This window comes from Pelobates fuscus, chromosome 5 (assembly GCF_036172605.1).
Source record: "Pelobates fuscus isolate aPelFus1 chromosome 5, aPelFus1.pri, whole genome shotgun sequence".
NCBI lineage: Eukaryota > Metazoa > Chordata > Amphibia > Anura > Pelobatidae > Pelobates > Pelobates fuscus.
In genome coordinates this window covers 145,793,837-145,818,884 of record NC_086321.1, presented here as the reverse complement: position 1 = coordinate 145,818,884, position 25,048 = coordinate 145,793,837, and the positions used below count along the sequence as shown (strand labels likewise).

The 25,048-nt window shown below is 40.7% G+C and overlaps 1 protein-coding gene across 1 annotated transcript in view; it reads left to right on the top strand.

Annotated features, from left to right (window-relative positions):
• Nucleotides 1-25,048, top strand: part of ZDHHC8 (zinc finger DHHC-type palmitoyltransferase 8) — a 101,705-nt gene that overhangs the window by 70,249 nt on the left and 6,408 nt on the right. Inside the window, exons 3-10 of the mRNA XM_063454417.1 lie at nucleotides 13,218-13,375; nucleotides 17,219-17,391; nucleotides 17,698-17,800; nucleotides 20,618-20,709; nucleotides 21,016-21,148; nucleotides 21,439-21,556; nucleotides 22,735-22,844; nucleotides 23,590-24,623. Of these exons, the coding sequence (XP_063310487.1) occupies nucleotides 13,218-13,375; nucleotides 17,219-17,391; nucleotides 17,698-17,800; nucleotides 20,618-20,709; nucleotides 21,016-21,148; nucleotides 21,439-21,556; nucleotides 22,735-22,844; nucleotides 23,590-24,623 (1,921 nt within the window). The remainder of the gene's footprint in view (nucleotides 1-13,217; nucleotides 13,376-17,218; nucleotides 17,392-17,697; nucleotides 17,801-20,617; nucleotides 20,710-21,015; nucleotides 21,149-21,438; nucleotides 21,557-22,734; nucleotides 22,845-23,589; nucleotides 24,624-25,048) is intronic.

Below are 25,048 nucleotides of genomic sequence, written 5' to 3'. Positions count from 1 at the left end.
CACTCTCTTCCCTATCCCTTGGACTGTTGGATTTGGAGAGGGGCTGCTCAGTGCCTCCTCTCCTTTCCATTTTCCACTTACGACTAGCAGTTGGTGGGGGGAAGGGTTCATATTTAAGTCAGAAGGCAGCTGCCATGTCTTCATTCCATTTTTCCCTAGCCCGTGGAGTAGTGATAATTAAATTATAACTGTTTCAGTGGACCCCTATACTTTTCTTTTAACCCAATTTGTGGTGGGTGAGTGGCCTTAGTGTACAAAAGCCCACTCTACTCCAGATCTACAGGTGGAACCTGGTTAATAGGTCACTATTTGGTGTATTGGGCATTAAGCTTCCTCCTAATACCATGGTATGAGATTACCAGTCTTCTAAACTGCCATACTATGCTGATATTTCACCAATACTGCATCACATCTATCCTCTCCTTCTTACCAATAACCAATAAACCTACTGTATATTGAATGTTTTGAAACATCTGGTACCCATATTCTTGAAGCAAATCGTGTTCCAACCCGTTAATCTACCTGGCAAATCAAAATGGAAACACTACGGAGATGGAAAAACCTATTCAGAGCTAAATATACAGGATGCAAGTTAATATCCCGATAAGGTGTCCTGGATTGACAACTCCACCTCCGACTCATTTAAGCCACTGTTCTAGCCCTGTTTCAACCCAGCAGGGTTAACACGACAATATATTAATATATACGAGATAATATAATTGGTACAGTCAGAAACAAATAAGCCCAGGGTGCAAAAAGGTTGGAGAAACCACTCCCTCTTTGTGGCTACATTTATACAGTTCAAAAATATCTGATTGGCACAGTGCATCATTTTGTCCGTGACATGCACACTAGCCTCCCAGAGCTTTCCTATGGGAAAACATAGGATTGGCTGATATCATTGATATCTATATCAGCCGTAGACAGAGCAGCGTGACCTCTGATGCAAGGTAACTCTTGAGACGTTTTAACTGTCCCGGTGGCTCAATCACCTAAATGGTGACTAGGGAATTATAGCTTTAGGAATGTGGTAGAAGCTACAGGATGTTCAAGAAAAGTTTTAGCACGTGCAGGGTTAAAACTACTGTATAAACATGTGGGGCCAGGGCGCATGTGTGGAATGTCAGGAACGCCCACCATTAGTTAGCTCATGTAAGAGATAAACATTAGCCTTTTAATTGTATATAGTCATGGTGTTATGGGTGTAATTTTGTATTCTCTGTATACGTATGTATACGTAATAAATCAACTACAGTATATATTCTTTGTTCGCTTGTGGTTCGAGGCCCAGTACAATGTGTTGTTACTGATAAAAGGTACTGGGACTTGCAGCTGCAAAATAAACAACTTTTTGATTTTTTACAACGGCCTGGTTTCTGGAGAATCCTTGTGTCATCTGATACCCGAGAAATCCCGCAAGAGGAATACACACTTGTGTATATGTATGTAAAAATGTCCACTTGACATTGTAGATTTTAAATATAGCCCTGGTTAGTAGAAATTTGCCCTTGGTGAATATACCATGATCTCTCAAGACTTACAGTGGTGATCAACTTTTAAGGATTGGTTTGTAGCGTAGGGCTTCAAATTCCAGTAATCTTAAAAGCAGTTGCACTATCATAATGCCCCATCATTAGTAATGTTATGCCAGAGGCAGGGGTGGATTGAAAACCAATCTCTGAAAGGGGTCAGATTGTCAGCTTATGTGATTGAAGTATGGCAGAAAACATTACAGCGTTGTTGTAAAAGCATTACACATAGTAATGTAAAGAAAGTTATATCTAAACTTAAAGGACCACTATAGGCACCCAGACCACTTCAGCTCAATAAAGTGGTCTGGGTGCCAGGTCCCTCTAGTTTTAACCCTGCAGCTGAAAACATAGCAGTTTCAGAGAAACTGCTATTTTCACTGAGGGTTAATCCAGCCACTTGTTGCTGTCGCACTGACAGCCGTAGAGGCGCTTCCTCGATTCTCACTGTGAAAATCACAGTGAGAAGACACTGGACATCCACAGGAAAGCATTGAGTTTTGCTTTTCTATGGGCAGTTTGAATGTGCGTTGCTGTTGCCGTGCATGCGCATTCAAATCTGACGGCAGAGGGCGGAGAGGTCACCAGCGCAGAGGGAGCCCGGCGCTGGAGAAAGGTAAGTGGCTGAAGGGGTTTTAACCCCTTGAGCCCACTGGGAGGGGGCCCTAATGACTCTATAGTGCCAGGAAAACAAGTTTGTTTTCCTGGCACTATAGTGGTCCTAGAACATTAAAAATCTCAACTACTCAAAAGAAAAGGTTGCATAATGAGTGTACATTTGATAAAACCAGAATTTTTACAATACATTTTCAAGAGCTCATTGGAATGAAGACAATTGCTACTTTTTGTATGCTTATCACGTTCTCTTGCATTAGAATACCTGGTCACTAATGGTAAAGCATTTTGTGATTTGAATTGTGTAATGAACTTCATTGCTGCTTTCAGAGGTTCAGAGGTTGCGGCTTTCAGAAGTTCCGCTTTTGTTTATTACAAAAATGCATTCTAAGTAAAGTTAAAATGATACAGCAAAGTACATCACATCACATTCTAGTTCAGAAAAGGCAAAGCCAAGGTAAATGTTACAAATGAAGAGTAGAAATAGAAACATTGTTTAATTTCCTCTTTGTGTGGGTTCTCTATACTGAGTGCCAAGTGGAAAGTACAGAACTTGTAACAATGATTGACAGGGAGTCGAGGCAGTTGCAGGGTAAAAATATAGCAAATCGGAATGGCCCATGACTGAGCTGCTTGAGTAGTTTAACCTCTTAAGGATGGCGGGCGGTCATAAACTATGCAGGGCGGCATAGAACATCCCTGCCGATCCCACACTGGCAGTCTCTATCCTGGGGACTGCCTGAGAGCTCAGGTAGTCCCCCTCAAGCCGATCCGGCCCACTCGGGTCATGTAATTGCGGGGTCCTCGCGATATCTAACTAAATGTTTACTCATTACCAATCCAAACCCTCAAAGCAGCGTGGCCAAAGACTCAAGCACAAACTATAGAAGATATCACAAAAACAATTATTAGTATTGATCAATGCCAGATTACCCATAAGGTGGCACAGCCAAGCCGCCCAAGGCCGGTGCTTAGACAGGAGCCTGGAGCTGTGACTGGCTGAAACAATGCTCACAAAAACAGAGCCCAGGCTCAGAGTGGGCCCCAATCTGGCATCCTGCCTAGGGCTCTGGGCAAACTGAATTTGGATTTAGTACTGATGGGGAAAAAAAAAATCACAGAAAATATAGAGGGGCAAACACGTGCATAACATTGTCCAGCAAAGCATATTTAATGAACAAGCCTAAATAAACAAAGGCCATGTTTCTGGGAGCATATTCTCTCAGCCTCAAGTATTTTATTTTTATTTTTTTTGTGTGTGTTTACTTTATTATAACCTGTTAATGCACATGTTGTATGCATCCTGATTATTATTTTTATTTTTTTGAATGTTGAAAATCTCTTGAACAGTAAAACTTGACGAGCCTAAAAGTGCCATCACATTACATTTTCACTGAAATTTACTCTAGCTTTGCTGCCATGTTAACCAGTTGGCCTTGGCACGGTTTCTCTGAGTTGGGACTTTGCCATGTACAGTAGCAAGTGTACTTTGCTAGGCTGTACCCAAATTTAGAAGGTGAATGCTGGCGGTTTCTTTGTTTTAGAGTTGCTCTAGTGTCAGTAATGATATCAAGGATGAGGAAATAGGGGTGTTTTGGGGTTTTTTTTTGTAGTCTAAACTACTAGTCTGTTATGACAATCTACTTGTTCACCTATAGACTGTAAGCATGTTTGAGCAGGGCCATCTTCAACCTATCGTTCCTGTAAGTTTTCTTGTAATTGTCCTATTTATTGTTAATTCCCCCCTCTCTCATAATATTGTAAAGCGCTACGGAATCTGTTGGCGCTATATAAATGGCAATAATATTAACTCAATGATTACAAATTGAAGCTCCTGCTTAAAGCCTGGACATTGATGAAGCTATTCACTAAACTCAGAATGTTTGCATATTTTAATGGAAAATAAGAGAAATAAAGAAGATCTGGAAAAATTTTCCAGCTCGGCTATAAAAAAAAAATAAAAAAAAAATAAAAAAAATTATATATATAATATATGCTTTTTGACCTCACTTTAGAGTCCAGACACAGGATCTTCCATTCTGGGTGTTACTCGAGAAAAGGCAGCTGGCCTCGGTCGCTAGACGACTGAGAGACCACTCCAAGTACCGCTGGGGAGTGGAGGGTTCTCTCATAATTACGAAGGAGGCATACTCACCCTGACCTCCGCTTATGATCCAGAGGCTTTTCTAAACAAATTAGTATTACCAGGGGTCGCAAGCAAAGACCACATAAAGATCAGAGGAGAGACAACCACCAAGCGATCCAGGAGAAATGACTTTGCAGCCCAGGACCCACCAGTCTGGATTTTCAATGAACAGTTCAGGAATGATACATCTCCATACAGCAGAGACCACAAGTTTCAGGAAAATAATGACCCAGAGCTAGGGTTCCGAGTGCAGTGGCAACAACCCCTAACATAGCTTTTATTCCAAGTGATCCCCTTGTATATTGGCTAGCCTTATCCAGCCTATTTGGCCTATACAACAGATTTAGACAACCTACAATCCGCAATATAGTTTAAACCCAGAGATGGTTACTCTGCCTGATGTGTCATATTGTATAAACACTGTTTTCCCTTCAGATATAGGAATATTGTTATCTCTTTAGATGTAGCTTATGTGTTCCTACCATGTATATTTTTGTTTCTTCCTACATCTTATATATATTGACATGGATGTATATTGGATGAATAAATCCAAATAAAATAAAAATAGAAAAATAAAACCTCAATGTCTGTAGTAAAGTAGAACCAAATTTAATGTATTGATGCCTTAGGGTGCTAAAAATCAATCTGAAAACATGACCCTAAAAACCCAAATCTTAGGTGACAATGATTGTATTTTCAGATTGATTGTATTACCCTAAGGAACGAAAAGATTTTTACTTTGGACATTGTTTGCTCACTTAAAAATAATATATATATATTTTTTTTTTTTTTAACCTGATCAGACCATGAAATAGCAAGTTCAGACTCACCACCTGTTCTTTCTTAGTCGGGTAATGAAAACTTCTAAATGATGTTTCAAATTAGCCAAGTATTTTCATTTATTTTAATTCTTTATTTTAGGCAGAACTATTGCATCATTACACGAATATACTTGTGTCACAGTTGTGAGTCAGTACGACAGTAAGAATATCAAATATTATGACATGCAGTGACATTCTTGTGCACTTTCCTGTATAAGCTGCTGGTTTTTCAAATTTCGAACAGAAAATCAACAAAAGCAGCAAAGTATTTTAAGAGTCCGTTGTGTTCTTTCGAACCACGGTCAATAACATTTCAGGTTATTGTGAATTGCAAACTTTTTTGCTAAACTTGATCTTTACTAGCCAGGGACACTCCATTTAAGCACCAAAGCAAATTTAGCTTAATAAAGTGGTTCTCGTGTTTAGATCATCTCTGCAGTCTCACTGTGCAATTGTCTGATATTTAGAAGTCAAATCACTTTGTTTATGCAGCCCTAGACACACCTCCTCTGACTGTTACTCACAGTTTCCATACACATTTCCTCAAAAAGAGGTCTAATTCTTAAACTTTCCTTACTGCAGTGTTTTTTGTTTTTTTTTAAACTTTATTTTTTACTGCACATAAGTAATTACAAATGTACTTGTGATGCCACAACAGCATAGACAAGTGATTCAATGGCAAATAGTTAGATATAAAGGCATGACATATGGAAACCATGCACATTTTTATAATCGAACGAAACAAGAAATAATAGGATGACTATATGATTGAACACAGTGCTTACACGGTTAAAGGTAAAACAAAATAATATGAACTATGCTTGCATGCTAGCAACACATTTAAAGTACATTATGCTTTACAACAGGCTAGGTCTTCACACTTGAATATTGGATGCAAGGTAAACTGTAAGGCTCCTAATACAATCCAGGCATGTTTGAGTACAAATTAGGGAGTACTAAGTATAAGGTAACCTATGCTATGTAAGTGTAAGCACTGGTATAGGTATCAAAGAGTTAAGATAACATGGTTATCAATCTTAGGAAAAAAAATCAGTGTAGAAGTGCAGGAGCCATCCTCCGCACAGGCGGGAGACACTGTAAAGAGAAAATAAAATAGGTTGGAAGCGGGGGGCGGAGCCTAGCAGGCAAGCTGAGCGGTTGTACCAAGCTTCAGCTCCTGTCCAAATCAGCACGAATCGGGGGTAACCCCCCCAAAAAAACTGCTTAAAGCACATCAAGTGAAGCTGGAGAGATGGGGACACCCGGGGGATTCCTCTGACACCAAAACCGAGCACATACCCCACCGGGACCCTGCTCTCTGAACCTGAGGCCCACCGGAGATCGAGCTGTGGAGAGACGGCCGCTCTCCACGCTGACTGACCTGGATATGGACCCCTCCGGGCTCCCAACTCCTACCCCCCCCCCCCCCTCTGGACCGATGGGGGTCATCTCGGTCCTCAGCAAGCAGCGGGAGAGGCAGTCACAGACCGAACCTGCAGCCTGAGCAACAGCGACAATGTAGAAGCCAAGCACATGGCGCACACAAAATGGCGGCGGCAAACTCACCCCGAGAGCAACATCACAGTGCCGAGCTGGAGGGATCAAGCGACATACAGCAGCGTATAACAGCAACCTTTGCCCGATTCTGGTCCCAGCTCAAGCAAAGAATGCAAACACCTCCGACAGCACCGCGAACCCTCCTGCCCACGAGCAAGCGGAGAGAGGTGCCCTGGAAGCAAACAGGGGCGAACCGGCAGTGTGTAAACGAGACACATCACACGCCAATCATCACCATCCATCCCGAGCACCACTCAGCCTCGCGGAGGATCCACACAGACCGGCACCCCAAGCGAACTCGCCCGGCTCCCCGCTCACGCACGGGCATCAGACCCTTAAACACATGACTCCGAACCTGCAGTCTGGGGGCCTGGAAGAGACTCTGCCCGGTACCACACCTCCATAAGAGCAGACAGCTGACACAACATGGGGTAATACACCTCGGAGAAAACCTCAACAAAACCACAACCCACAGTCTGGCGGTGCACACCCGGGCGGATCCAAGGGAATGGGATGGAGCGCAGAAATGGCGAGACACCACTGCCACAAACCTGGACTTTTTTGCCCACACACCACCCAGGCCAAACACAAGACAAGGAGAACTCACGAAACACTGGGTCGCGGACCTCCCAACCCGGGGCATCGGCTGAAGGATGTCACATGAGCCTCCCCCCAGCCATACCGGTCTCTTTGAACTGCCTGATTATGTCTCTTTGGTTTGCCTCACCTCTTACATGCTACACACATCCAACGACCAGCTAGGTCCACATAGGACCGCACTTAGACACAGCACTGCATACCCATATACGAGCTAGTTACTTCCCCCACCACTCCTGCTGTAGCCATACATCACTACTTATCCAGACACATCATAATATAGCAGGAGATCCGGCACCTCAAGTATCCCATAAGATTGTTAGACAGCAACATGCCTCTACCGGCTGCACCTGCTGATAAGCTCAAAAGCGTTAGTTAAGCATCCTACACCTATTTGTTAGCACAGTCAGGGACTAAGCTTCGCGCTCGCCCTAGCACGCTCACTGACTCTTAATACACTACTGTTTTTCAACTCTTAACATACACATAAAAATGTGCTCAGTTATTCATGCCATGCATATGTCAATCTATGTCTCTCAATCCTCTGGCAACAGCTGTCGTGGCATTGCTAGTATACTGTTATATGTATTATCTATGCACGATAAAATAAAGAATATATAAAGTAAAAAAAAAAAAAATAGGTTGGAAGCCTTGGGATCAGCCGATGCCTGTTGTGCAGGGCCGTGTGAGAGTCCATCGAGGCCAGAACCAGGACAGTGTCTGGTAATACAAGCATCATTTACTCCCGCTGGAATACTCCCGGGCCGTGTCACCCCGACACCACAATCAAATGAGATGAGTGATGAGTGTAGGTCAGGTTTTTTTTTTCTTTTTCATTTTTTATTGGTATAAATGTAAATTAGTTCAGAGTTTCTTTCTTTCTTTTATTTTTTTCTTCATATGACGTCACACACTTCATACAACATTACAAATATCACATAGGGTCTCAATCGTCTTGTACAGAGTAACAATACCAGGATTAACATGGACAAGTCACAAACCACTTATTGATATACATTCATGGCTCGAGATCCTAGCATTTTTGGGTTAACCAGCTATGGAGGGTTGTGTCCTCCCATACATAGATCTGTAACAGGAAGCAGCCTAGCTGAAAGCTATTGTCATATACTGTGGTATAAGTGTGGATAACAAGGTTATAATGTATATGTGCTATCGGAATATACATTTAACATTCGTATCGCCTTGTCTCCTCTCTTGAGACCACCCAGTAGATGCATCCTCAAATTCACCATTTTGCTGCAAAGATTAGATAATGTGCAAGAGTAGTAAAAGGAGAACAAGGAGCTTCAAGTGGATGGGAGTGTCTTGTTGCTCAGAATGTGGTTTGATAACTATTGGTGTGTTGTGATCTATATCGATGACCCTGTATATTACAGAGCCCCAGAAATATGCTGAGGTAGAACGAGGAACGAAAATAGCAAACTTAACCAGTTATAACACAATGTTTGGAGACCGTAGACCCATATCCTGCAATTATTGGGGCTGATTGTACAGTTATTGTGATTTCCAACAGTATCGATGGTGTATGTTGCTTAATTTGTTTTGATTGAACAATTTTTCCATTCTTCGATACGTGAATAGTTCCCCACTAGGATGTGCATATTCTTTTTGTAAGTCAGGGAATGTTTTAATTCCTGATTCTGAACACACAGCCCCCACTCGATTTACCCATTTGTTAATCCAGGATTGTAGGTATAGATCAGTGGTGATAGAGTTTAATGCCGTCAAGGGAGCCAATGTGATTATCTTTACTGGTCCCATTAAAGAGGGCACCTGTCTCCTCCACGTATGTTTTGGAGTTGGTAACATTGTTTTATGTTTAGTTGGGTTTGGTTGAGCAGCAGTCCAATTAAGATGGGCCACGACGTCTGGGGCCGTCCATGCACTTTCCAGATGTAGCCAAAGCGGCTGTGAAGAGTTCGTTATTACTGACAAAGCCTGGGAAATTAAGGAGGCTTTATAGTACATGGCAATATTTGGAATTCCCAGACCACCTTTTTTGGTATGGAGCCAAAAGTGCTGCGGCATTCTTGGGGGCTTTCCCCCCCCCCCCCCCTCCACTCCCCCAGGTATGAGCATTTATGAGCATTTCCTTTATATACTGTACCCCTTATTTTCATGCTATTTTAAGGACTCCTCTCTTTCTTTTTTTCTAATAGACAGTGAGTTGTATATGGTTTATAGGTGTAGATAGGGTTTTTTTGCCCATTCTTTCCTCTCCTTTTCCATCTCTTTACTCCTGTATGAGTGCCCCCACCTTTCCGACTAACTGGTTTTTACGTACTTTTTTTCTGTGTGTGCAGAGCCACTACTGGGATCCCCTTGTCACAAGGGTCTCCTTCATTAATGAGCATTTGGAATAGTTTAAGGAGTTTATTTGAGATGGCAATAGGGATTGTTCAGATATAGGATGTGCAGTAAAGTCATCATTTTAACTGTATGTATGCGGCCCAGCCACGACACCCCTACTCACCCCCCCTCCCCATATATGTAATTGGTCCTTTAGTTTGTGAAGCAGCACTCTATGGATTTCTTGGGAGAGCATGTTATTAGACCTAGTTTGATACCCAGATAAGTGATTGAGGATTTATGCCAATCAAAAGAGTGTGCCTCCTGAAGTTGATTCAGGAGGCCTGTTGAAAGCCTCACTGGTAAAGCCTGGGTTTTTTGTATGTTGTTTTTATAGTAGGATACGCTACTGTACGTGTCCAAGAGACCTAGCAGATGTGGCAGTGTCCGAGTCGGGTTATTTAAGAAAAGAATGTCATCGTCAAAGAGGGCGAGTTTTGCTTCTCCAGCTGGAGTAGTCACCCCTGTTATCTCTCTGCTCTGTTTTATGTGTCTGGCCAGAGGTTCTAGACACAGAATAAAAATGAGGGGGGAGAGTGGACAACCTTGACGTGCCCTTTGTTATGTAGTAATGGGGAAGACAAAAAACAGAATTGAAAACCTTTGCTGATATGCAAGAGTACAGGGCTATTACACTAGATAAAAAAGGAAACCCAAATTTGAGTAGTGTTTTATTCATATATGACCAGTTTAGGCAATCAAATGCTTTTTCTGCGTCCAGTGCCAATACCAAACATTGTTGTCTGGTGGTTTGTGCCCAGTTAATTGGGTTGATGAAATGCCTAGTATTTTCTCCCACCTGTCTGTGTGGGACGAATACTGCTTATTCGGGTGACACCAATTGTGACAAAAGCGGTTTTCTTCTAGAAGCTAACTGTTTTTCATATTTGAGATTCACATTTAATAAAGTAGTTGTTTGAGAACCCATCGGGTCCAGGCACTTTGTGTTTAGGGAGTGAAAGAATAGCATTCCTGACTTCATCTTCAGTAAATAGACTTTTGACTGTTTGTCTCTGATGTTCACTGATCTGTGGTAGGGTAATTTCCCCCAGAAACCTCTCTATGCCCTCCATGGTGGGTTGTTGTACCATGTGATCGCATCATAAATTATATAGATTAGTGTAGAAGCTAGCTAGTTCCTTGAAAATTGAGTTAGGATTATACAGTTTTGTGTAGAGGTGATGTATGGGATTTTGGTTTGTGGTAAGCTATTTTTGTAGTCTTCTAGCTAGCAATTTTCCGGCTTTATCACCGTGGGTATCGTATGTAAGTTCTATCTTAGTTTGAGATTCTAATGTAGATAGTTCCCGGAGAATTCATGCCTGACCCGCACACACTCATCTTTTATTTGAAGACCCTGCATGAATTAGGACACCTCTGCTAACAGTCTTGTGGGCTACAAATTGTGCAGTTATGGTTGAGGTGGCATCTGTATTCTCCCTAAAATAGTTCTCTATGGGTATTCGTGTCTAAAAGAGATTAGTTTATGCGCCATTTACCTCTCCCCCATGCAGGATAGAAGGCTTTGAATGTGATCGTGATTGGTTAGGTCAGGTTGATAGACCTTGGCTTGGTAGTCGACCATAGCCTCCTTCAGCTCTTGTGCAGGAGCACTGTGCAATACAGTGGGATCTTCTGCATCTAACCTTACATCTCGACAGCCTCGTGTGTCAGCTTTCGGTAGTGTGGCAGGGACTCTCTCATGATCAACAGGAGAGGAGTAACGTTGTTTGGACTGGGAAGAGCTCCTCTGTCTCTCTGCTACGCGAAGCCAGAAGGTTGCAAAAATATCATCCAGCTGTTGTAGAGTACAGGGCGGCTGTGCTGCTTGAGAAGGCCCATTTGCGGTAGCTACCATTTTAGCGTTAGGAAGTCTCTGTTGGCAAGGGTGCGACGGAGCAGGAGGACTTTTTCTTGGGACGAGATAACCCCCACCGGTCCATAGTGGGGGGAGAAAGGGGTGAATGGGGGGCCAATATTAGTTATCATCCTTATGTGGTGGGAGAGTGGCAGTCTCCCCTGCACCAACCATGCTTGAAGGCCACTGAGGTCACTCAGGTGAATCCTGCAGTTAAGTCTGCCTTTTCACTTCCAACATGGGTACATCATTATCGCCTCTCATCTGGCAGTCCATATGTCGGGTGAAAGCTGTTTTTGTTGGCTATATTTGCTTTGAAGAGCAGGAGCCGTTTTAACTAGCGAATAGCACACAACTATAATTCAGCGCTTGTAAGTAGATTACAGTCCAATGGCAGCTTGAACACCAGGTAAAGAGTCTCTCTTGTCCGTTAAAAAGCTGGATTAAACACGAGGTAGGTGCAGTGCCTAAATAGTCCTTCCTTGGGAGTATGTAACGACAAGAAGAAAAACAGAAGGAACTGATAGTGTAGTATGTCAAAATATGATAAATATAAATGAGAAAAATGTGCACTCACACTTTTTTGGAGCTTCAATACAGCTCCAACTTTTGCCTAAGGATAAAGTGCAGTGCTGATTCTTCATATATTCGTGGTTGTAGAAGGTATCCTCATAAAAATAGATAAAAAAAAAAAAGTGTAATATAGTGTAATATATTTGGACTATGGAGCAAGGGTAGGTATGAATATAAAGTGTGCACTCACATGTAATTGAGCCGTTAATATGGCTCCAAATTAGCTGATGAAGTGGTATGATCCCCACTCAAGGATATAGGTGTAGTCAATATTTTTCTGTAGATATATATGTGCAAAAGAACAAATATAACCACAATAGTGTATACCATAAATATGGAGTGAAAAACACAATAAAAAGATTTTAAAAAACCTACTCACATGCTAAAGAGAAAAGTATGGTTTGCTCAATCCAATACACTTAGGTGCTATTATGCCCAAAGATCCAGCAGCAGCAGCAGAAGGTCCAATAAAAAAAGTACTTTAATGTTAAAAAAAATAAAAATAAAAGCAAATAAGGTAAACAGATAAAACAATATATTTGGAACACCTAACGCGTTTCATCTAAACATAGGCGTTCTCAAAAGCTATGATTGGGCCCATAGCTCCTTAAAGGATCACTATAGGCTCAGGAACACAAACGCCTATTACTGAGCCTATAGTGAAAACCCACCATTTAGGTGGCTTGCACCCCCTCCCTCCCCCTTAGCCCCTGAGAATGGGTTAAAACTCTCCTTATTTTCAGCTCTCCACTGGTCTGATGGCGCTGGCCCTGCCCCCTTGGTGACATCATCAAAAGCATTGGATTGGCTAAAATCGGTAGGGGCAGGTCAAAGTTATCAACTTTTAATGGAAAAATAGCCAAACTGGAAAAATTCTCGAATTCCGCTATACTTCCAGTTTTGCCTTAAATGTGACATTCACCTTGAATTCTCACTTTCGTGAAGAACCCTGAAAATCTTCATAAATAAGTACTGCCTTATTACCTTTTAATGATGTAAATGCATTTTGTCTTTGTGTTTTCCAATGCTGTGCACATTGCATTTGTTCACACTGTGGGATTTTTATTTATTGCATTTTCTGTGTAAATATGGCCCGGATAACTTTTTAAACTTTTTTTTTTTTTAAATTTATTATTTTTGTGTCCCACCAGCTGATGAAGATGAAGATAAGGATGATGATTTCCGGGCACCACTATACAAAAATGTGGAGATCAAAAGAATACAAGTACGGATGAAGTGGTGTGCTACTTGCCACTTTTACCGCCCACCTCGCTGCTCACATTGTAGTGTCTGCGACAACTGTGTAGAGGTAAATAGAATGCTAATTTCTGTGGTGTGTAGATTGTATTCCTAAATAGTGTCTCCTTTGGAGCAAGAGTAAACCTATGCTTTTCCAGTTGGTATGGACTACATTTCCCATGATGCTTTGCCAGCCAGAAGCACTGATTGCTGTAAACTGCATTTCTTATGACTCTCTGCCAGCTGGTACGGAATTGTAGATAGCAACATATGGAACGACAGATGCTGTCTGTCCCTGTTTTACAGCACAGCTCCTTAAAAGCAATCATGGGTTTGCTATTCAGCTGATTTTTTTTCTCATGTGTTCTGTTTAAAAATGTGTGCATGTATTTATTCTTTAATTTTTTTTGTGTGTGATATGATTCCATATAAATATTTTAATTTATAGTACTGTAGTAAAAAAAAAAGAGAGTAATAATAATGGCCTCACACAAATGATTGATAATGATAGTTTAATGCACCATTGGAACATAGTGGGACTTCTGGCTCATGGCGGCATTGTTTGTTTGTCACTGAGTATGGCGTAAAAAAAACAAAGCACCTTAAAAAAATCTTCGTTTTTTTTTTTTGTATTTATTTATTTTGTCTCTGCTGGTTTGTCTCTGTGTGTGTGGGCCATTTGCAAGATTTCAACTTGAAAAACCTTGCTCAGGCCTAATGCATTAAACAATCCCTTGGCAAACCATTGAAGATCAGGCATTAGAATTATCCTTCTTTACGGGAACATTAAGAGCCTGTGTCTGCTGAAGGGACATGGTTGAGACAAATTATAACACAATAATCCGCTTTGAACACATTCTCTGAGACAGATTAAAACACTCACATTGAGACTTAATAGCATTCAGTGTGACAAAGAGCAGATACATTGGGGATTATTCACTAAACTAGAAACTGTGGAGAATTGACAAGAAAATCGTAAATTTTAGACCACAATAATTGAGTTATAGAATTCTTTCTCTTCTTAGCTTTTCATATTTCAGTTATTTTCCCCTAAAACATGCACTTCACTAACATTCCCAGTTTAGTAAATAGATCCCATTTGTTATGTTCTATGGAGGCTCCAGAATCTGTATTAGTTGAATGTGGGTATTTAAAGACAATGGTCTTATTTTACTTTTTATTTTTAAAATTCTTTATTTTCATGCGGTGCCAAGACACGTGTAATACCACAACACCAAATACACGCCATTCGAATTCACAGTAAACACACGGCATGGTAGAAGTACAATTCGCGCACTTTTTGTAATTATAATGGACTGATATGTTGTAACGAGGAAATTAACAATTAAATCTGTGGGGGTATAAGACACCTGTCAATGTGGATCAGTGCAAATATTATGGAGCCTTAGGGTGGGGTGAGGTGTGATGTATGGGCTATGACTTCTGAGTATGGTAGTCAAGCCCCGGTCTCTACTCTTAAGGATAGTGGTTTAGGGTGCGCCCCAGGATGCCCGTGATATGGGCTGTTTGGCTTGTGGTGCGGTGTGGCATTCTTCTGAGGGGCCCCTTGCTTTAAAGGGAAGGTTGTCACCAGAGCAGGGTAGTGCAGCCTCAATAGACCTCTTTCTCCTCTTATGGACTGTGGCTTGGTAGTTTCAACATAAAGTTTAACTAAATGTGAATTATATAAAAAAAAAGTTTGCATAACATAATAGACAAATTAACATAGAGGCTGTAGGCAGTGATAGTTAGTTCAGGTCTTGGTGCCTCGACCATTGCTGTGTCTGCATTCCAAGGTTGGGGGCCTGGCTGTGTTGTCGAGGTTAGGGAGTCCCAGTGCCGCCATTAGAGCTGGGCCTGTGGCCTTGTATTGCTTGCCATATTTGGTAACCCAAATGGTCCCTGGGGTCGACCACTTGTAGGCAATGCCTGCTGCTTGGAGAGGTTTAGTGAGTGGTTGCATATTTTTGCGCCAAAGTAGTGTGGCCCTGCTTAAGTCCTGAAAAAAGGAGTTAGCATTCCTCGAACTCAAAAGGAGTCTTTCCTTCTAGTGCTGCCAATAGTCCCAGTTTGTCTGACATTGATTGGCAATGCAGTATTCAGGGTATGTGGGAGTGTTTTTTTAAGACCTGCGTCCCATCTCACCTGTACTTTGAAGGCAGGGATGCCAATCTTCCAGGCCGAATGTGTTCCAGGGCCAGAGTCCTCCAGCTCTGTCTCACTGGTGTCCGCCCACATGGTAGGCCTTGCCGTTTCAGCGTCGATTTTTGGAGCCGGGAGTCAGAAAAAACTGCGTCGGCGGTTTCAGCGGGATACATTTGAGGCAGTGGCAGGATATGTGTCGAGAATTGTTGCGTGATGCCCCCGATTTTGGGCTTTTCAGGAGCTCTAGGAAAGTGTGTCTTCTCCAGTGCGGTGTCAGGCTCGGCCCCCCTCTTATTTTACTTTATTAATTGCAGCATAGAAGCTAAAGTTGTGTTGTTTTTTTTTTTTTTATTTAACGTAACTTTTTAAAAATCTTTATTTTCTTGGTGCATAGTCATCACATATTCAGCATGAGGCACAGAAACATAAACGCATGTCGCACATAGCAGTAATAGTGCACCAGTTCTGGCTAACGTGCTGGTCTATGCTCTTGTTCTCTCTCGCCTTGACTTCTGCAATACCCTTCTCAGTGGTCTTACATGTTCCCAGGTTGCACTGCTGCAATCTATAATGAATGCAGCGGCGAGGCTCATTTTCCTGTCCGCTCGCGCCTCCCAGCTCTGTCAGTCCCTGCACTGGCTTCCAGTTAAATATAGGGCTCAATTTAAAATTCTGGTGCTTGCTTACAAGTCCCTACATAATGCTGCTCCAACCTACCTATCCTCCCTAATACACAAGTATGTCCCGTTGAGGCCCCTACGCTCTGCCAAAGACCTACGTCTATCCTCTGTCCGTACTCCCACCTCTGATGCTCGCCTCCAAGATTTCTCCAGGGCTGCACCTCTTCTGTGGAACTCCCTTCCCTTCTCCGTAAGACTTTCACCCAGTCTCCATTCATTCAAAAAATCATTGAAAACTCACTTCTTCAAGAAAGCATATCAGTTAAACTGTAAGCCGTTTTTATCCCCCACTCCCATGACTCCTCTCCTGCAACTGTCAAAAATGACCTAATACGCCCTCAATGAATATTTTTCCAACATCCTACTTCGTACCCCTACTTTTACCATTTCTGTCACTATACCCCACTCCCTCTAGAATGTAAGCTCATTGAGCAGGGCCCTCCACTTCTTTGTTCCTCTACGTTCAATTGTCTGGTTAAAATTACATGTCTGTTAGTCCACCCAATGTACAGCGCTTTTTTTTTTTTTTAATTAAGCATCATATAACCAAGGACAATGGAAAGAAACAGAACATCAACAAGTTTACTGTCAGAGACAGGGTTGTATAGCCAGCAATCGTCCCTAGTTGGTATAACAGACATATGCTCCCTATGCTAAATCAGACCTATTCAGAAATCCAATAACAAAAGGCAGCATAAAAGATCATTAAAAACATGCTGAAATGATGAACTGTTGTTTGTTCAACATATGGATAGAGACAGTGTGACAATTTCGTATAGGGTGTCCCATAGGGCTATAAATGTTTTAAGTCTCATGCTAACTTTCTAAAATCTTACTCCAAGGACCTGAATAATTTTACTTCATATTACAATTTACAGAAAGAGATGCATGATGAAGATTTTTCAGAAAACAAATACAATAGACAGATTGGTAGAAATAAGTACAGTGACATGTTATTCTATATGTTCATATAAGCCTGCACTATGAAAATGTTATTCATTATCTTGTATTGCGGTTTAATGCACATGTTATGCCAAAGGAGCTCTAACACTTTCATTTGTTTTGATCTTATATTTAATTTTTTTCAGGATTTTGATCATCATTGCCCCTGGGTGAATAACTGCATCGGGCGGAGGAATTATCGCTATTTCTTCCTTTTCTTGCTTTCTCTAAGCACACATATGGTTGGAGTCTTCTCATTTGGGCTAATATTTGTCCTGAACCATCTGGAAGTTCTTGGAGAAGTGCACACTAGCATCACGTATCCTTGCTGCAGAGAAGCCAAGCTCATCATCTCTTTAATTTTTATTTGTTTAATTACCACTTCTTTTGTAGTATAAAAGTGATACATGTTTTAGGGATATCTAAACCATTTGTGTATCTTGGTTAATTAATGCATAGGGTTTTTGAAGGAGCAGTATTAACACGTTCTCTTGTATAAGTAAAGCATATTCTATTAAGATATTTGCATTAAAAAAAAAAAAAAAGATGATTGCACTGAGGGCACTAATCCGAGGAATTATGGATTTATTTTTTTAAAGATAAAAGCCTTAACTGTTCGGTCAAGCATATCGGTAATGTGTGTGGCCGGACTGTTCTTCATTCCTGTTATTGGCCTCACTGGTTTCCATATTGTACTTGTAGTACGAGGCCGCACAACCAATGAACAGGTAAAGTAACAAAAGGAAATACACACTTAGTCATGTATGCTATTTATTTATATTAAATAGGGCTCCTTGGACAGTGAAATATGTTGAGTGATTAAATATCCAAACCCCTAAATCTACATATACGAACCTATTCGCCTGTGTATTATGTCCATTTTCTACATCATGAAAAAAAAACAACCTATCTAGACACGTGTCTGTCAAAAACATGATTAAGCTTTCCTTTGTATTTACAACCACCAATTTCTCCCAGAATTTTAGGATGCACTGGCATGTTATCTTGGTGCCTACTCGTGAGGTTGGAGACAGAGTTGTTTGTCAGCTGGTACTCTATAGCATGCACTGGTATGATCTTTGCATTGATTCACTCTTGGATGTATGCATACTGTTGTTGCTTCCAGAAAAGAGTGACAACATTTAGCTTTTTCATTCCTCAGCCACTTTACATCTCCACACTATACATAGGTATTATATTCGGACAGCCTGGTCAGCATCAGATGACACATACCCACTAGAATTATCGCATGGGGAAAGCATTAAGATTGTTGGATTGTTGGCCACCAGTCTAAGCACAATTCATGCTTCCTCATTGCTGCAGTACATTTCTAACTGGCAACTAAACACACATCCAGCTGCTCTTAAAGTGAAACCCAAAGTATCATAACCACAACAGCATGCTGCGTTAACTGTAATGGTAATGGTGCTTGCCGTGTCCTGGCATCTCCTTGTTAAGTAGTCAATCAAACTATTTTAGAACAGTGTGATTTGAGATATATACATATATCTCAAATCACACTGTTCTAAAATAGTTTGACTACTTAACAAGGAGATGTACGTATATATATTTTATATAAAAAAAAAAAAAATTCTGACATTTTACATTTAATTATTTTATAAATATAGCATAGGTACTGCCAGGCACAGCTTCGTGTCTCCATTCCCTTCTATAAAGAGCCAGATGTTCCTTCCCAGGAGATTCCATTAGCTCTCCTGTGCTAAGCCACTCGTTCATTGGCTGAGAGTGTCATCTGATCACTCTCGGCCAATGAGCTAAGCCCTGCACTGACAGACTTAGAGAGAGAACTTCTGGCTTTGCTTGTAAAGTAGTGAAGGCAGGGAACTGCCCCAGGTGAGATGTCCAACTATTCTAAAGTGATCACTCTCTACAATGTGGAGGGTAGGGCTATGTTGTTACCATGCTGTAGTTGTTATGGTGCTTGGATTGTTCCTTTGATCAGCAGGCTAATAGTGCTGTAAATCATAGTAAGTTGAAGGAGGCCACACTCACCAGGCTTCATGGTGCACCAGATCAGGGACAGGCCAGAGTCTACATTGAATATGTAAAATAAAGTGATGACCCACGTAATAGTGCTGTAAAGTCACAAATCCTGTATGCTGGTTGCCAAGGGAGCAATTGCTTTGTTTTGTTTTTGTTTTCTTCAAGATGTGTTCCTGTTGGTCTCATGTGGAAGAATCAGAATAATTGTACTCTGGACATATGTAAAAAATATCAAATGCTTACGGCTACTGATTGTAATACGCTGAGCATGGGGACAGGGAGAATGGGAGCTATGGTGGCTGTAATTTTAGCCTGAACCCTGGTATAATACCAGCATATTTCTGGGCCCTCTGAGATGTTGTAAATTTTCTCTTCAGTAACCTGTAATGTTTTGGTGGTAATAGAGAGACTCACTACACTGATCACCCACAACATTTAAAACCATCTTCCTAATATCATATAGGCCTCCTGGTGCTTCCAAAACTGCTCTGATACTTTGAGGCATGAACTACACAAGACCTCTGAACATGTCCTGTGGTATCTGGCACCAAGAGCCATTAGCAGCAGATCCTTTAAGTCCTGCTCGTTGCGAGGTATGGCCTCCGTGCATCAGGTTTCCTGTTCCAGCACATCCCACAGATACTCAATCGGATTGAGATCTGGGAATTTTTGGAGGCCAAGACAACAACTTGAACTCTTTTTGTTATGTTCCCCAATGCATTCCTGAACAAGTTTTGCAGTGTGTCAGGGTGCATTATCCTGCTGAAAGAGGCCACAGCCATCAGGGAACACCATTACCATGAAGGGGTGTACATGGTTTTCAACAATCTCTAGGAAGGGGGTACATGGCAATGCCAGGACCCAAGATTTCCCAGCAGAACATTGCCCAGGGCATAACACTGCCTTCACAAGCCTGCTTTCTTCCTATCATGCATCCTGCTGCCATCTTTTCACCAGGTAAACGAAGCACATGCCATACACCTGATCTAAAACAAAATGTGATTCAGTAGACCAGGCAACCTTTATCCATTGCTCCATGATCCAGTTCGGACGGCAATTCACTGGTTGTCCTTCCTTGCACCAGTTGTGGTAGATAATAATTACTGCATTCCAGGAACACTCCACAGAACTTGCCGTTTTGGAGATGCTCTGACCCAGTCGTCTAGCCATTACTAATTGATCATTGTCAAAGTCACTCAGATCTTTTCACTTGCCCGTTTCTCCTGCTTCCAACACATTATAGTCAAAAACGTACTGTTCACTTCGTGCCATTGTAACATAATCAATTTTATTTACTTAATCGGTCAGTGGTTTTAATGTTGTCGCTGATCAGTGTCTATACTCCCCAATCAGCCATCCAGAAAACATAACCAATGGGATGGGGAATAAAGTACAGAGATCAATTGCTTTAAGCATTACACACAGAATCATTTTTAAAACTGTATTCCCAAACTGTTTATGCATTTCAGTGTTTGTAACGATTTGTTTTCTTGTTGTGATGTAAATATTTGTTCTCAATTATACGGTCTTGGAATTTGCAGGTGACCGGGAAGTTCAGGGGAGGAGTTAACCCTTTCACCCGTGGATGCTGTGGAAATATACAACATGTCCTCTGCAGCCCCTTGTCACCCAGGTAATTTATTTGGGAGGTTATGAACTTGTTATTGTGAAAAAAAACCCACAGATACTGCTTTCAAAAATACAAAGAAATATAATATAAAATGTTACTACTGAATGGGGAGTTAAAACAACACATATCACATATACTCTTTATCCGTTCACATGCAGCAAGTCATACAGTAGCATTTAATTCTTTCATGTGTATTGTAGTCCATAACCAGTGCTTGTAATGTATTGCTAGTGGATTGTCTGTCTATACTGGGGTAAGAGAGCTTTAAACAAGTGTTAGATAATAATTCATGCCTGTCCCTCGTGTTAGGTATGTGGTGGAACCAAAGAAGAAGCTACCAGTCACTATAAAGCCTCCTTTTATTCGGCCAGATGTGTCTGAGCGTCAGATCACAGTGAAGATCAGTGACAATGGAATCCAAGCCAATCTGCATCGTGCCAAGGTAATATCACTATATCTGTGTTCTGCGATATCATTGTTTTTTAGGTCACGGCCCTTTATCAATGTACATTGACACAAAACATCTGTACATTTGTGTGCATGTTCCTCCATTAAATATGTAGCACTTGTGCATTTGCATTTACATTTTGCACCAGAGTTTTCTTTTTATTGTCTGTTCATTATATTTTGCACTGGTACAGGGAAACCATATATGGCGGCAGTGGGCTATTTTTGAATACCTTTTTAGGTACTGCATTAACCTACTCCTCCTCTAATTCTATGTCCTTTCAGTCCAAAGGAAGCTTGGATGGCATCAATGACAAGTCGCTGGATATGCAGCCGTCACTGCCCCCTAAAGGAGATACCATCAAATACTCTGACATAGCAGGACCCCTGGCAGCCAATGAAGGTAAGCATTGATTAGAACAGGACTTTGATTTCACTTCATTTTATATATATATATATATATATATATATATATATATATATATATATATATATATATATATATATATATATATATATAATTTTATTTTTAAAATCAGGTGTGTCCAAAGTTGTTGAACTTTATTTGTATTAATTCCTTGCCAGCCAATAGCTGACTTAATCAACTAATCTAAACAAACAAACTCTGTAGCTTTTGAGATACGGCTTCCTTAATTTTTTTTGTATTTCAGTGTATTGTCTAGAAATATTAAAATACTATTCTACTCCAGCAAAAAGACCATCAATATACTACTTTTTTTTATAAAGCAATTTAAATATTTAATTTTTTTTTTTTAAATATTGTTTTTAGTCTACCTTCGTGAGCTTTTTTTTTTTTTTCTTTTTTAAATACAGATTAATACCCATACTTGCTGTAAAAGCAGATAGTTTGCATTCAGCCAATAAATATGTTTCTGAGTATGTCTTCATGTCATTGTGGGTCTTTGTTGAAACTCACTCAGAAATGCACTTATTTAGACGTCTAATATCTATGATCACTTAGTTCCAGAGCAACTTGCAGTGACTTCATTAGACAGAGCTTCGCAACCAGAATATTCAGCAGTTGCTCCGAATTCTGAAAAGATCAGCCTATGAGACTCCCCAGTGACTCCGGTTTTATGCTCAATGCATTAAGAAAGTAGCAGCAGATTCTGTAGCAGTAGTTTTCTAAAAGGGATCCTGTTGGTCCTGCGGAGTTCCTTTGTCCAGAGGAGTTGAATTCAAGTTGACTTATTTCCCAATTGTTTAATTTTCATCCCATAGTTATCTCTAAGAGAATACTTTTTATCCTAAACTTTACTAAAGTGTAAACAGTAATGATAACCCTGCATCATTCTAGGTATAATTGTTGTATGCAGAAGAAAGGGGTTTATTTTTTTTTCGTTTTGGCTAAGAGGTTTTCTAATTATAAATAATATAACAGAAAACGTGTATTTCTCATTTATAGTGATGGAATATGTAAACAAAATGAATACAGTCAAGATAAAGCATTAAACCTTATATTTTTGGGGTAAAAAAATAAATACAAATATTTAATGTAATAATAAAAAAATATGAATTGAAAGATGTACAATAAAAGTTATTTTATTTATCAAATTATAGAGAGTGGTTTGTCACCAAAAATGATCAGTCCTCCCACTCCAGCAATGTACAAGTACCGACCAGCTTTCACAGCCACCCCCAAAGTGCACTATCATCCAGCTACAGAACAGGTAAAAGTGCTGACCTGATGTTGAATGTAAAAGGACATTTAGAACACCACAACTACTAATGCAATATGATGAGAGTCTGAGGAGCCATCTTACCTTAACAGGTTAAACTGCTAATGAACAGTTTAAACCAAAAAATTGGAGGACTGCACCCAATCGCTATGCTGAGCTACCTCCATTATTGGTCCATGGCTTCGATCAATCAGATGATGCCCTCATCTGGTGATAGGCTGAGAAAGTCTGCAGTGCCCAGTTTGAGGCTTCCTGAATTAAAATGGCACACGAGATCTCTTTGCACCGTAAAAACTTCTTTGCCATAAAGAAGTCGTTGTGGTGTCCCTAATGTTCCTTTAATTCATGCAAGGTGTGTGTTTGTTTGTTTTTAATAGACAAATCCCTATTGTGCATTGTGGGAAACTCTCATTTGCAGAGATTTCCTTTATTCTATGTTTAGACTAGACTAGTTTGTCTAAAATTGGGAAAAAATAAAAAAACGTTATACAACATGTTCGGTGTGCCCACAGTACCAGAACTGTGCAGTTATTGCATTTTTCTAAATAAACTATAATACAAATTATCATGGTTAAATATTTGAGTGAATAGCCTATTGTGTAAGTGCATTGACAAGAAGCAGAATGGATGAGGAACTTCCATTCTAATGAACCCTGTGTTAATATTCACAATTTGTCTTGATGTTTCAGAGCACAATAATTATACTGTAAAAATTTTGTATTTTTTTTTCCAATAGATTGCTATGCAAGAAGGTTTGAAGGACAGCTTGTTTCTGGAAGATGATTGCCGGAGCCATGATTATCAATCAGAGCCAAACCTGGATGTCCCTGAATATCGCAAGAACTCACTTCACAAATCTTACCAGTCATCTCCACTCCAGCTTGATGCATTTACTGCCAATTCACGGTCCCTAAGCTTGAAGAACTCTGGTCGCCGTGAGTCAGAGAAAGTACCTCTCCAGATGGTAAAGTCGGAAGGTGGAACAAACACACCATACAAAAATGTGTTTTCCCCCAATGCCTTGTCCAACCGTAATGGGAGCCTGTCTTATGACAGCTTACTAAATCCCATGTCTCCAGCAGCTGCTAAATGCACTGCCCACACTGCAGCTGGCTCTGTGGGTTATCACTCACCCTATATGTCTGCCAAAATGTGCCATCTACGAGGAGGAGAGAGGCAACCAGTGCAGGGTTTCAGCCCTGTGCTGAACAGGGCATCTGGACATCAGAGGGATCCTTCACCTGTGCGGTATGATAACCTTTCTAAATCCATTATGGCCTCTATTCAGGAAAGGAAAGAGATGGAGGAGAGGGAGAAGCTGCTGCACTCACATGCGGATTCTGTTTTTGCAGACTCTGGGGTCTATGATACCCCCAGCACATACAGCTTGCAGCAGGTCAGCTCGCTTTCCGAGAACCCTCGTGCTACTGCAGGCCGTTACGGGTCAAAGGACAATCTATTAGCTGGAGCTCCTAGCTTCAGCTCCAGGAACCCTATTCTACAGTCCTCTGTGTCCTCTCTCTCCAGTGCAATCTCCCGAGCCCCTAGGACTTCCACCACCTCCTTACAGGCTGACTTGGCCAATAACAATATCCAGAGCCATCAACCTTTGCAAGGTAGGGTTAGCAATGGGTCATACAAGTCTCCTGGTCACCATGCTCCATCATCACCCTCTGGGATACTTAGATCTCCTTCCTGTGGTGGAACAAAGGCTGTCACATTTATTAATACCATGGAATTTGTTGAAGGACCTTCAATGACAGTCCAAAGGTAAGATAATATATTCACATACCTGGAATATTTTATACTGAAAAATATTTTTATATGCAGAAAAATATGTAGGTATCTCCTTTTTATTTTATTTAAGTGACACTAAAGCTTAAATTTAAATGTGATTCTTTGACTGAAGCAAATGTGTGAAATCTTATAAAAAAAAAAAAAAAAAAAACTACTTGTACCTTTTCAGATGAAACTATCTACAAATAGCTGTGAATTGATTAAATAATAGGTTCCTTCCAAGGGATGAAGTTTTTGTCTCAATGCGCATGCAATGTTCTTTTCAGATTAAAAGCAGGTTAATCTACTCTTTCAATGAGTTGACTCTGAGACTTGGTAATATTGCTTCTTAAGGAACACATTGCACTGAGATACTGCTTTTCTTGATTATATGTTATGATTTAAAAAAAAATAAATAA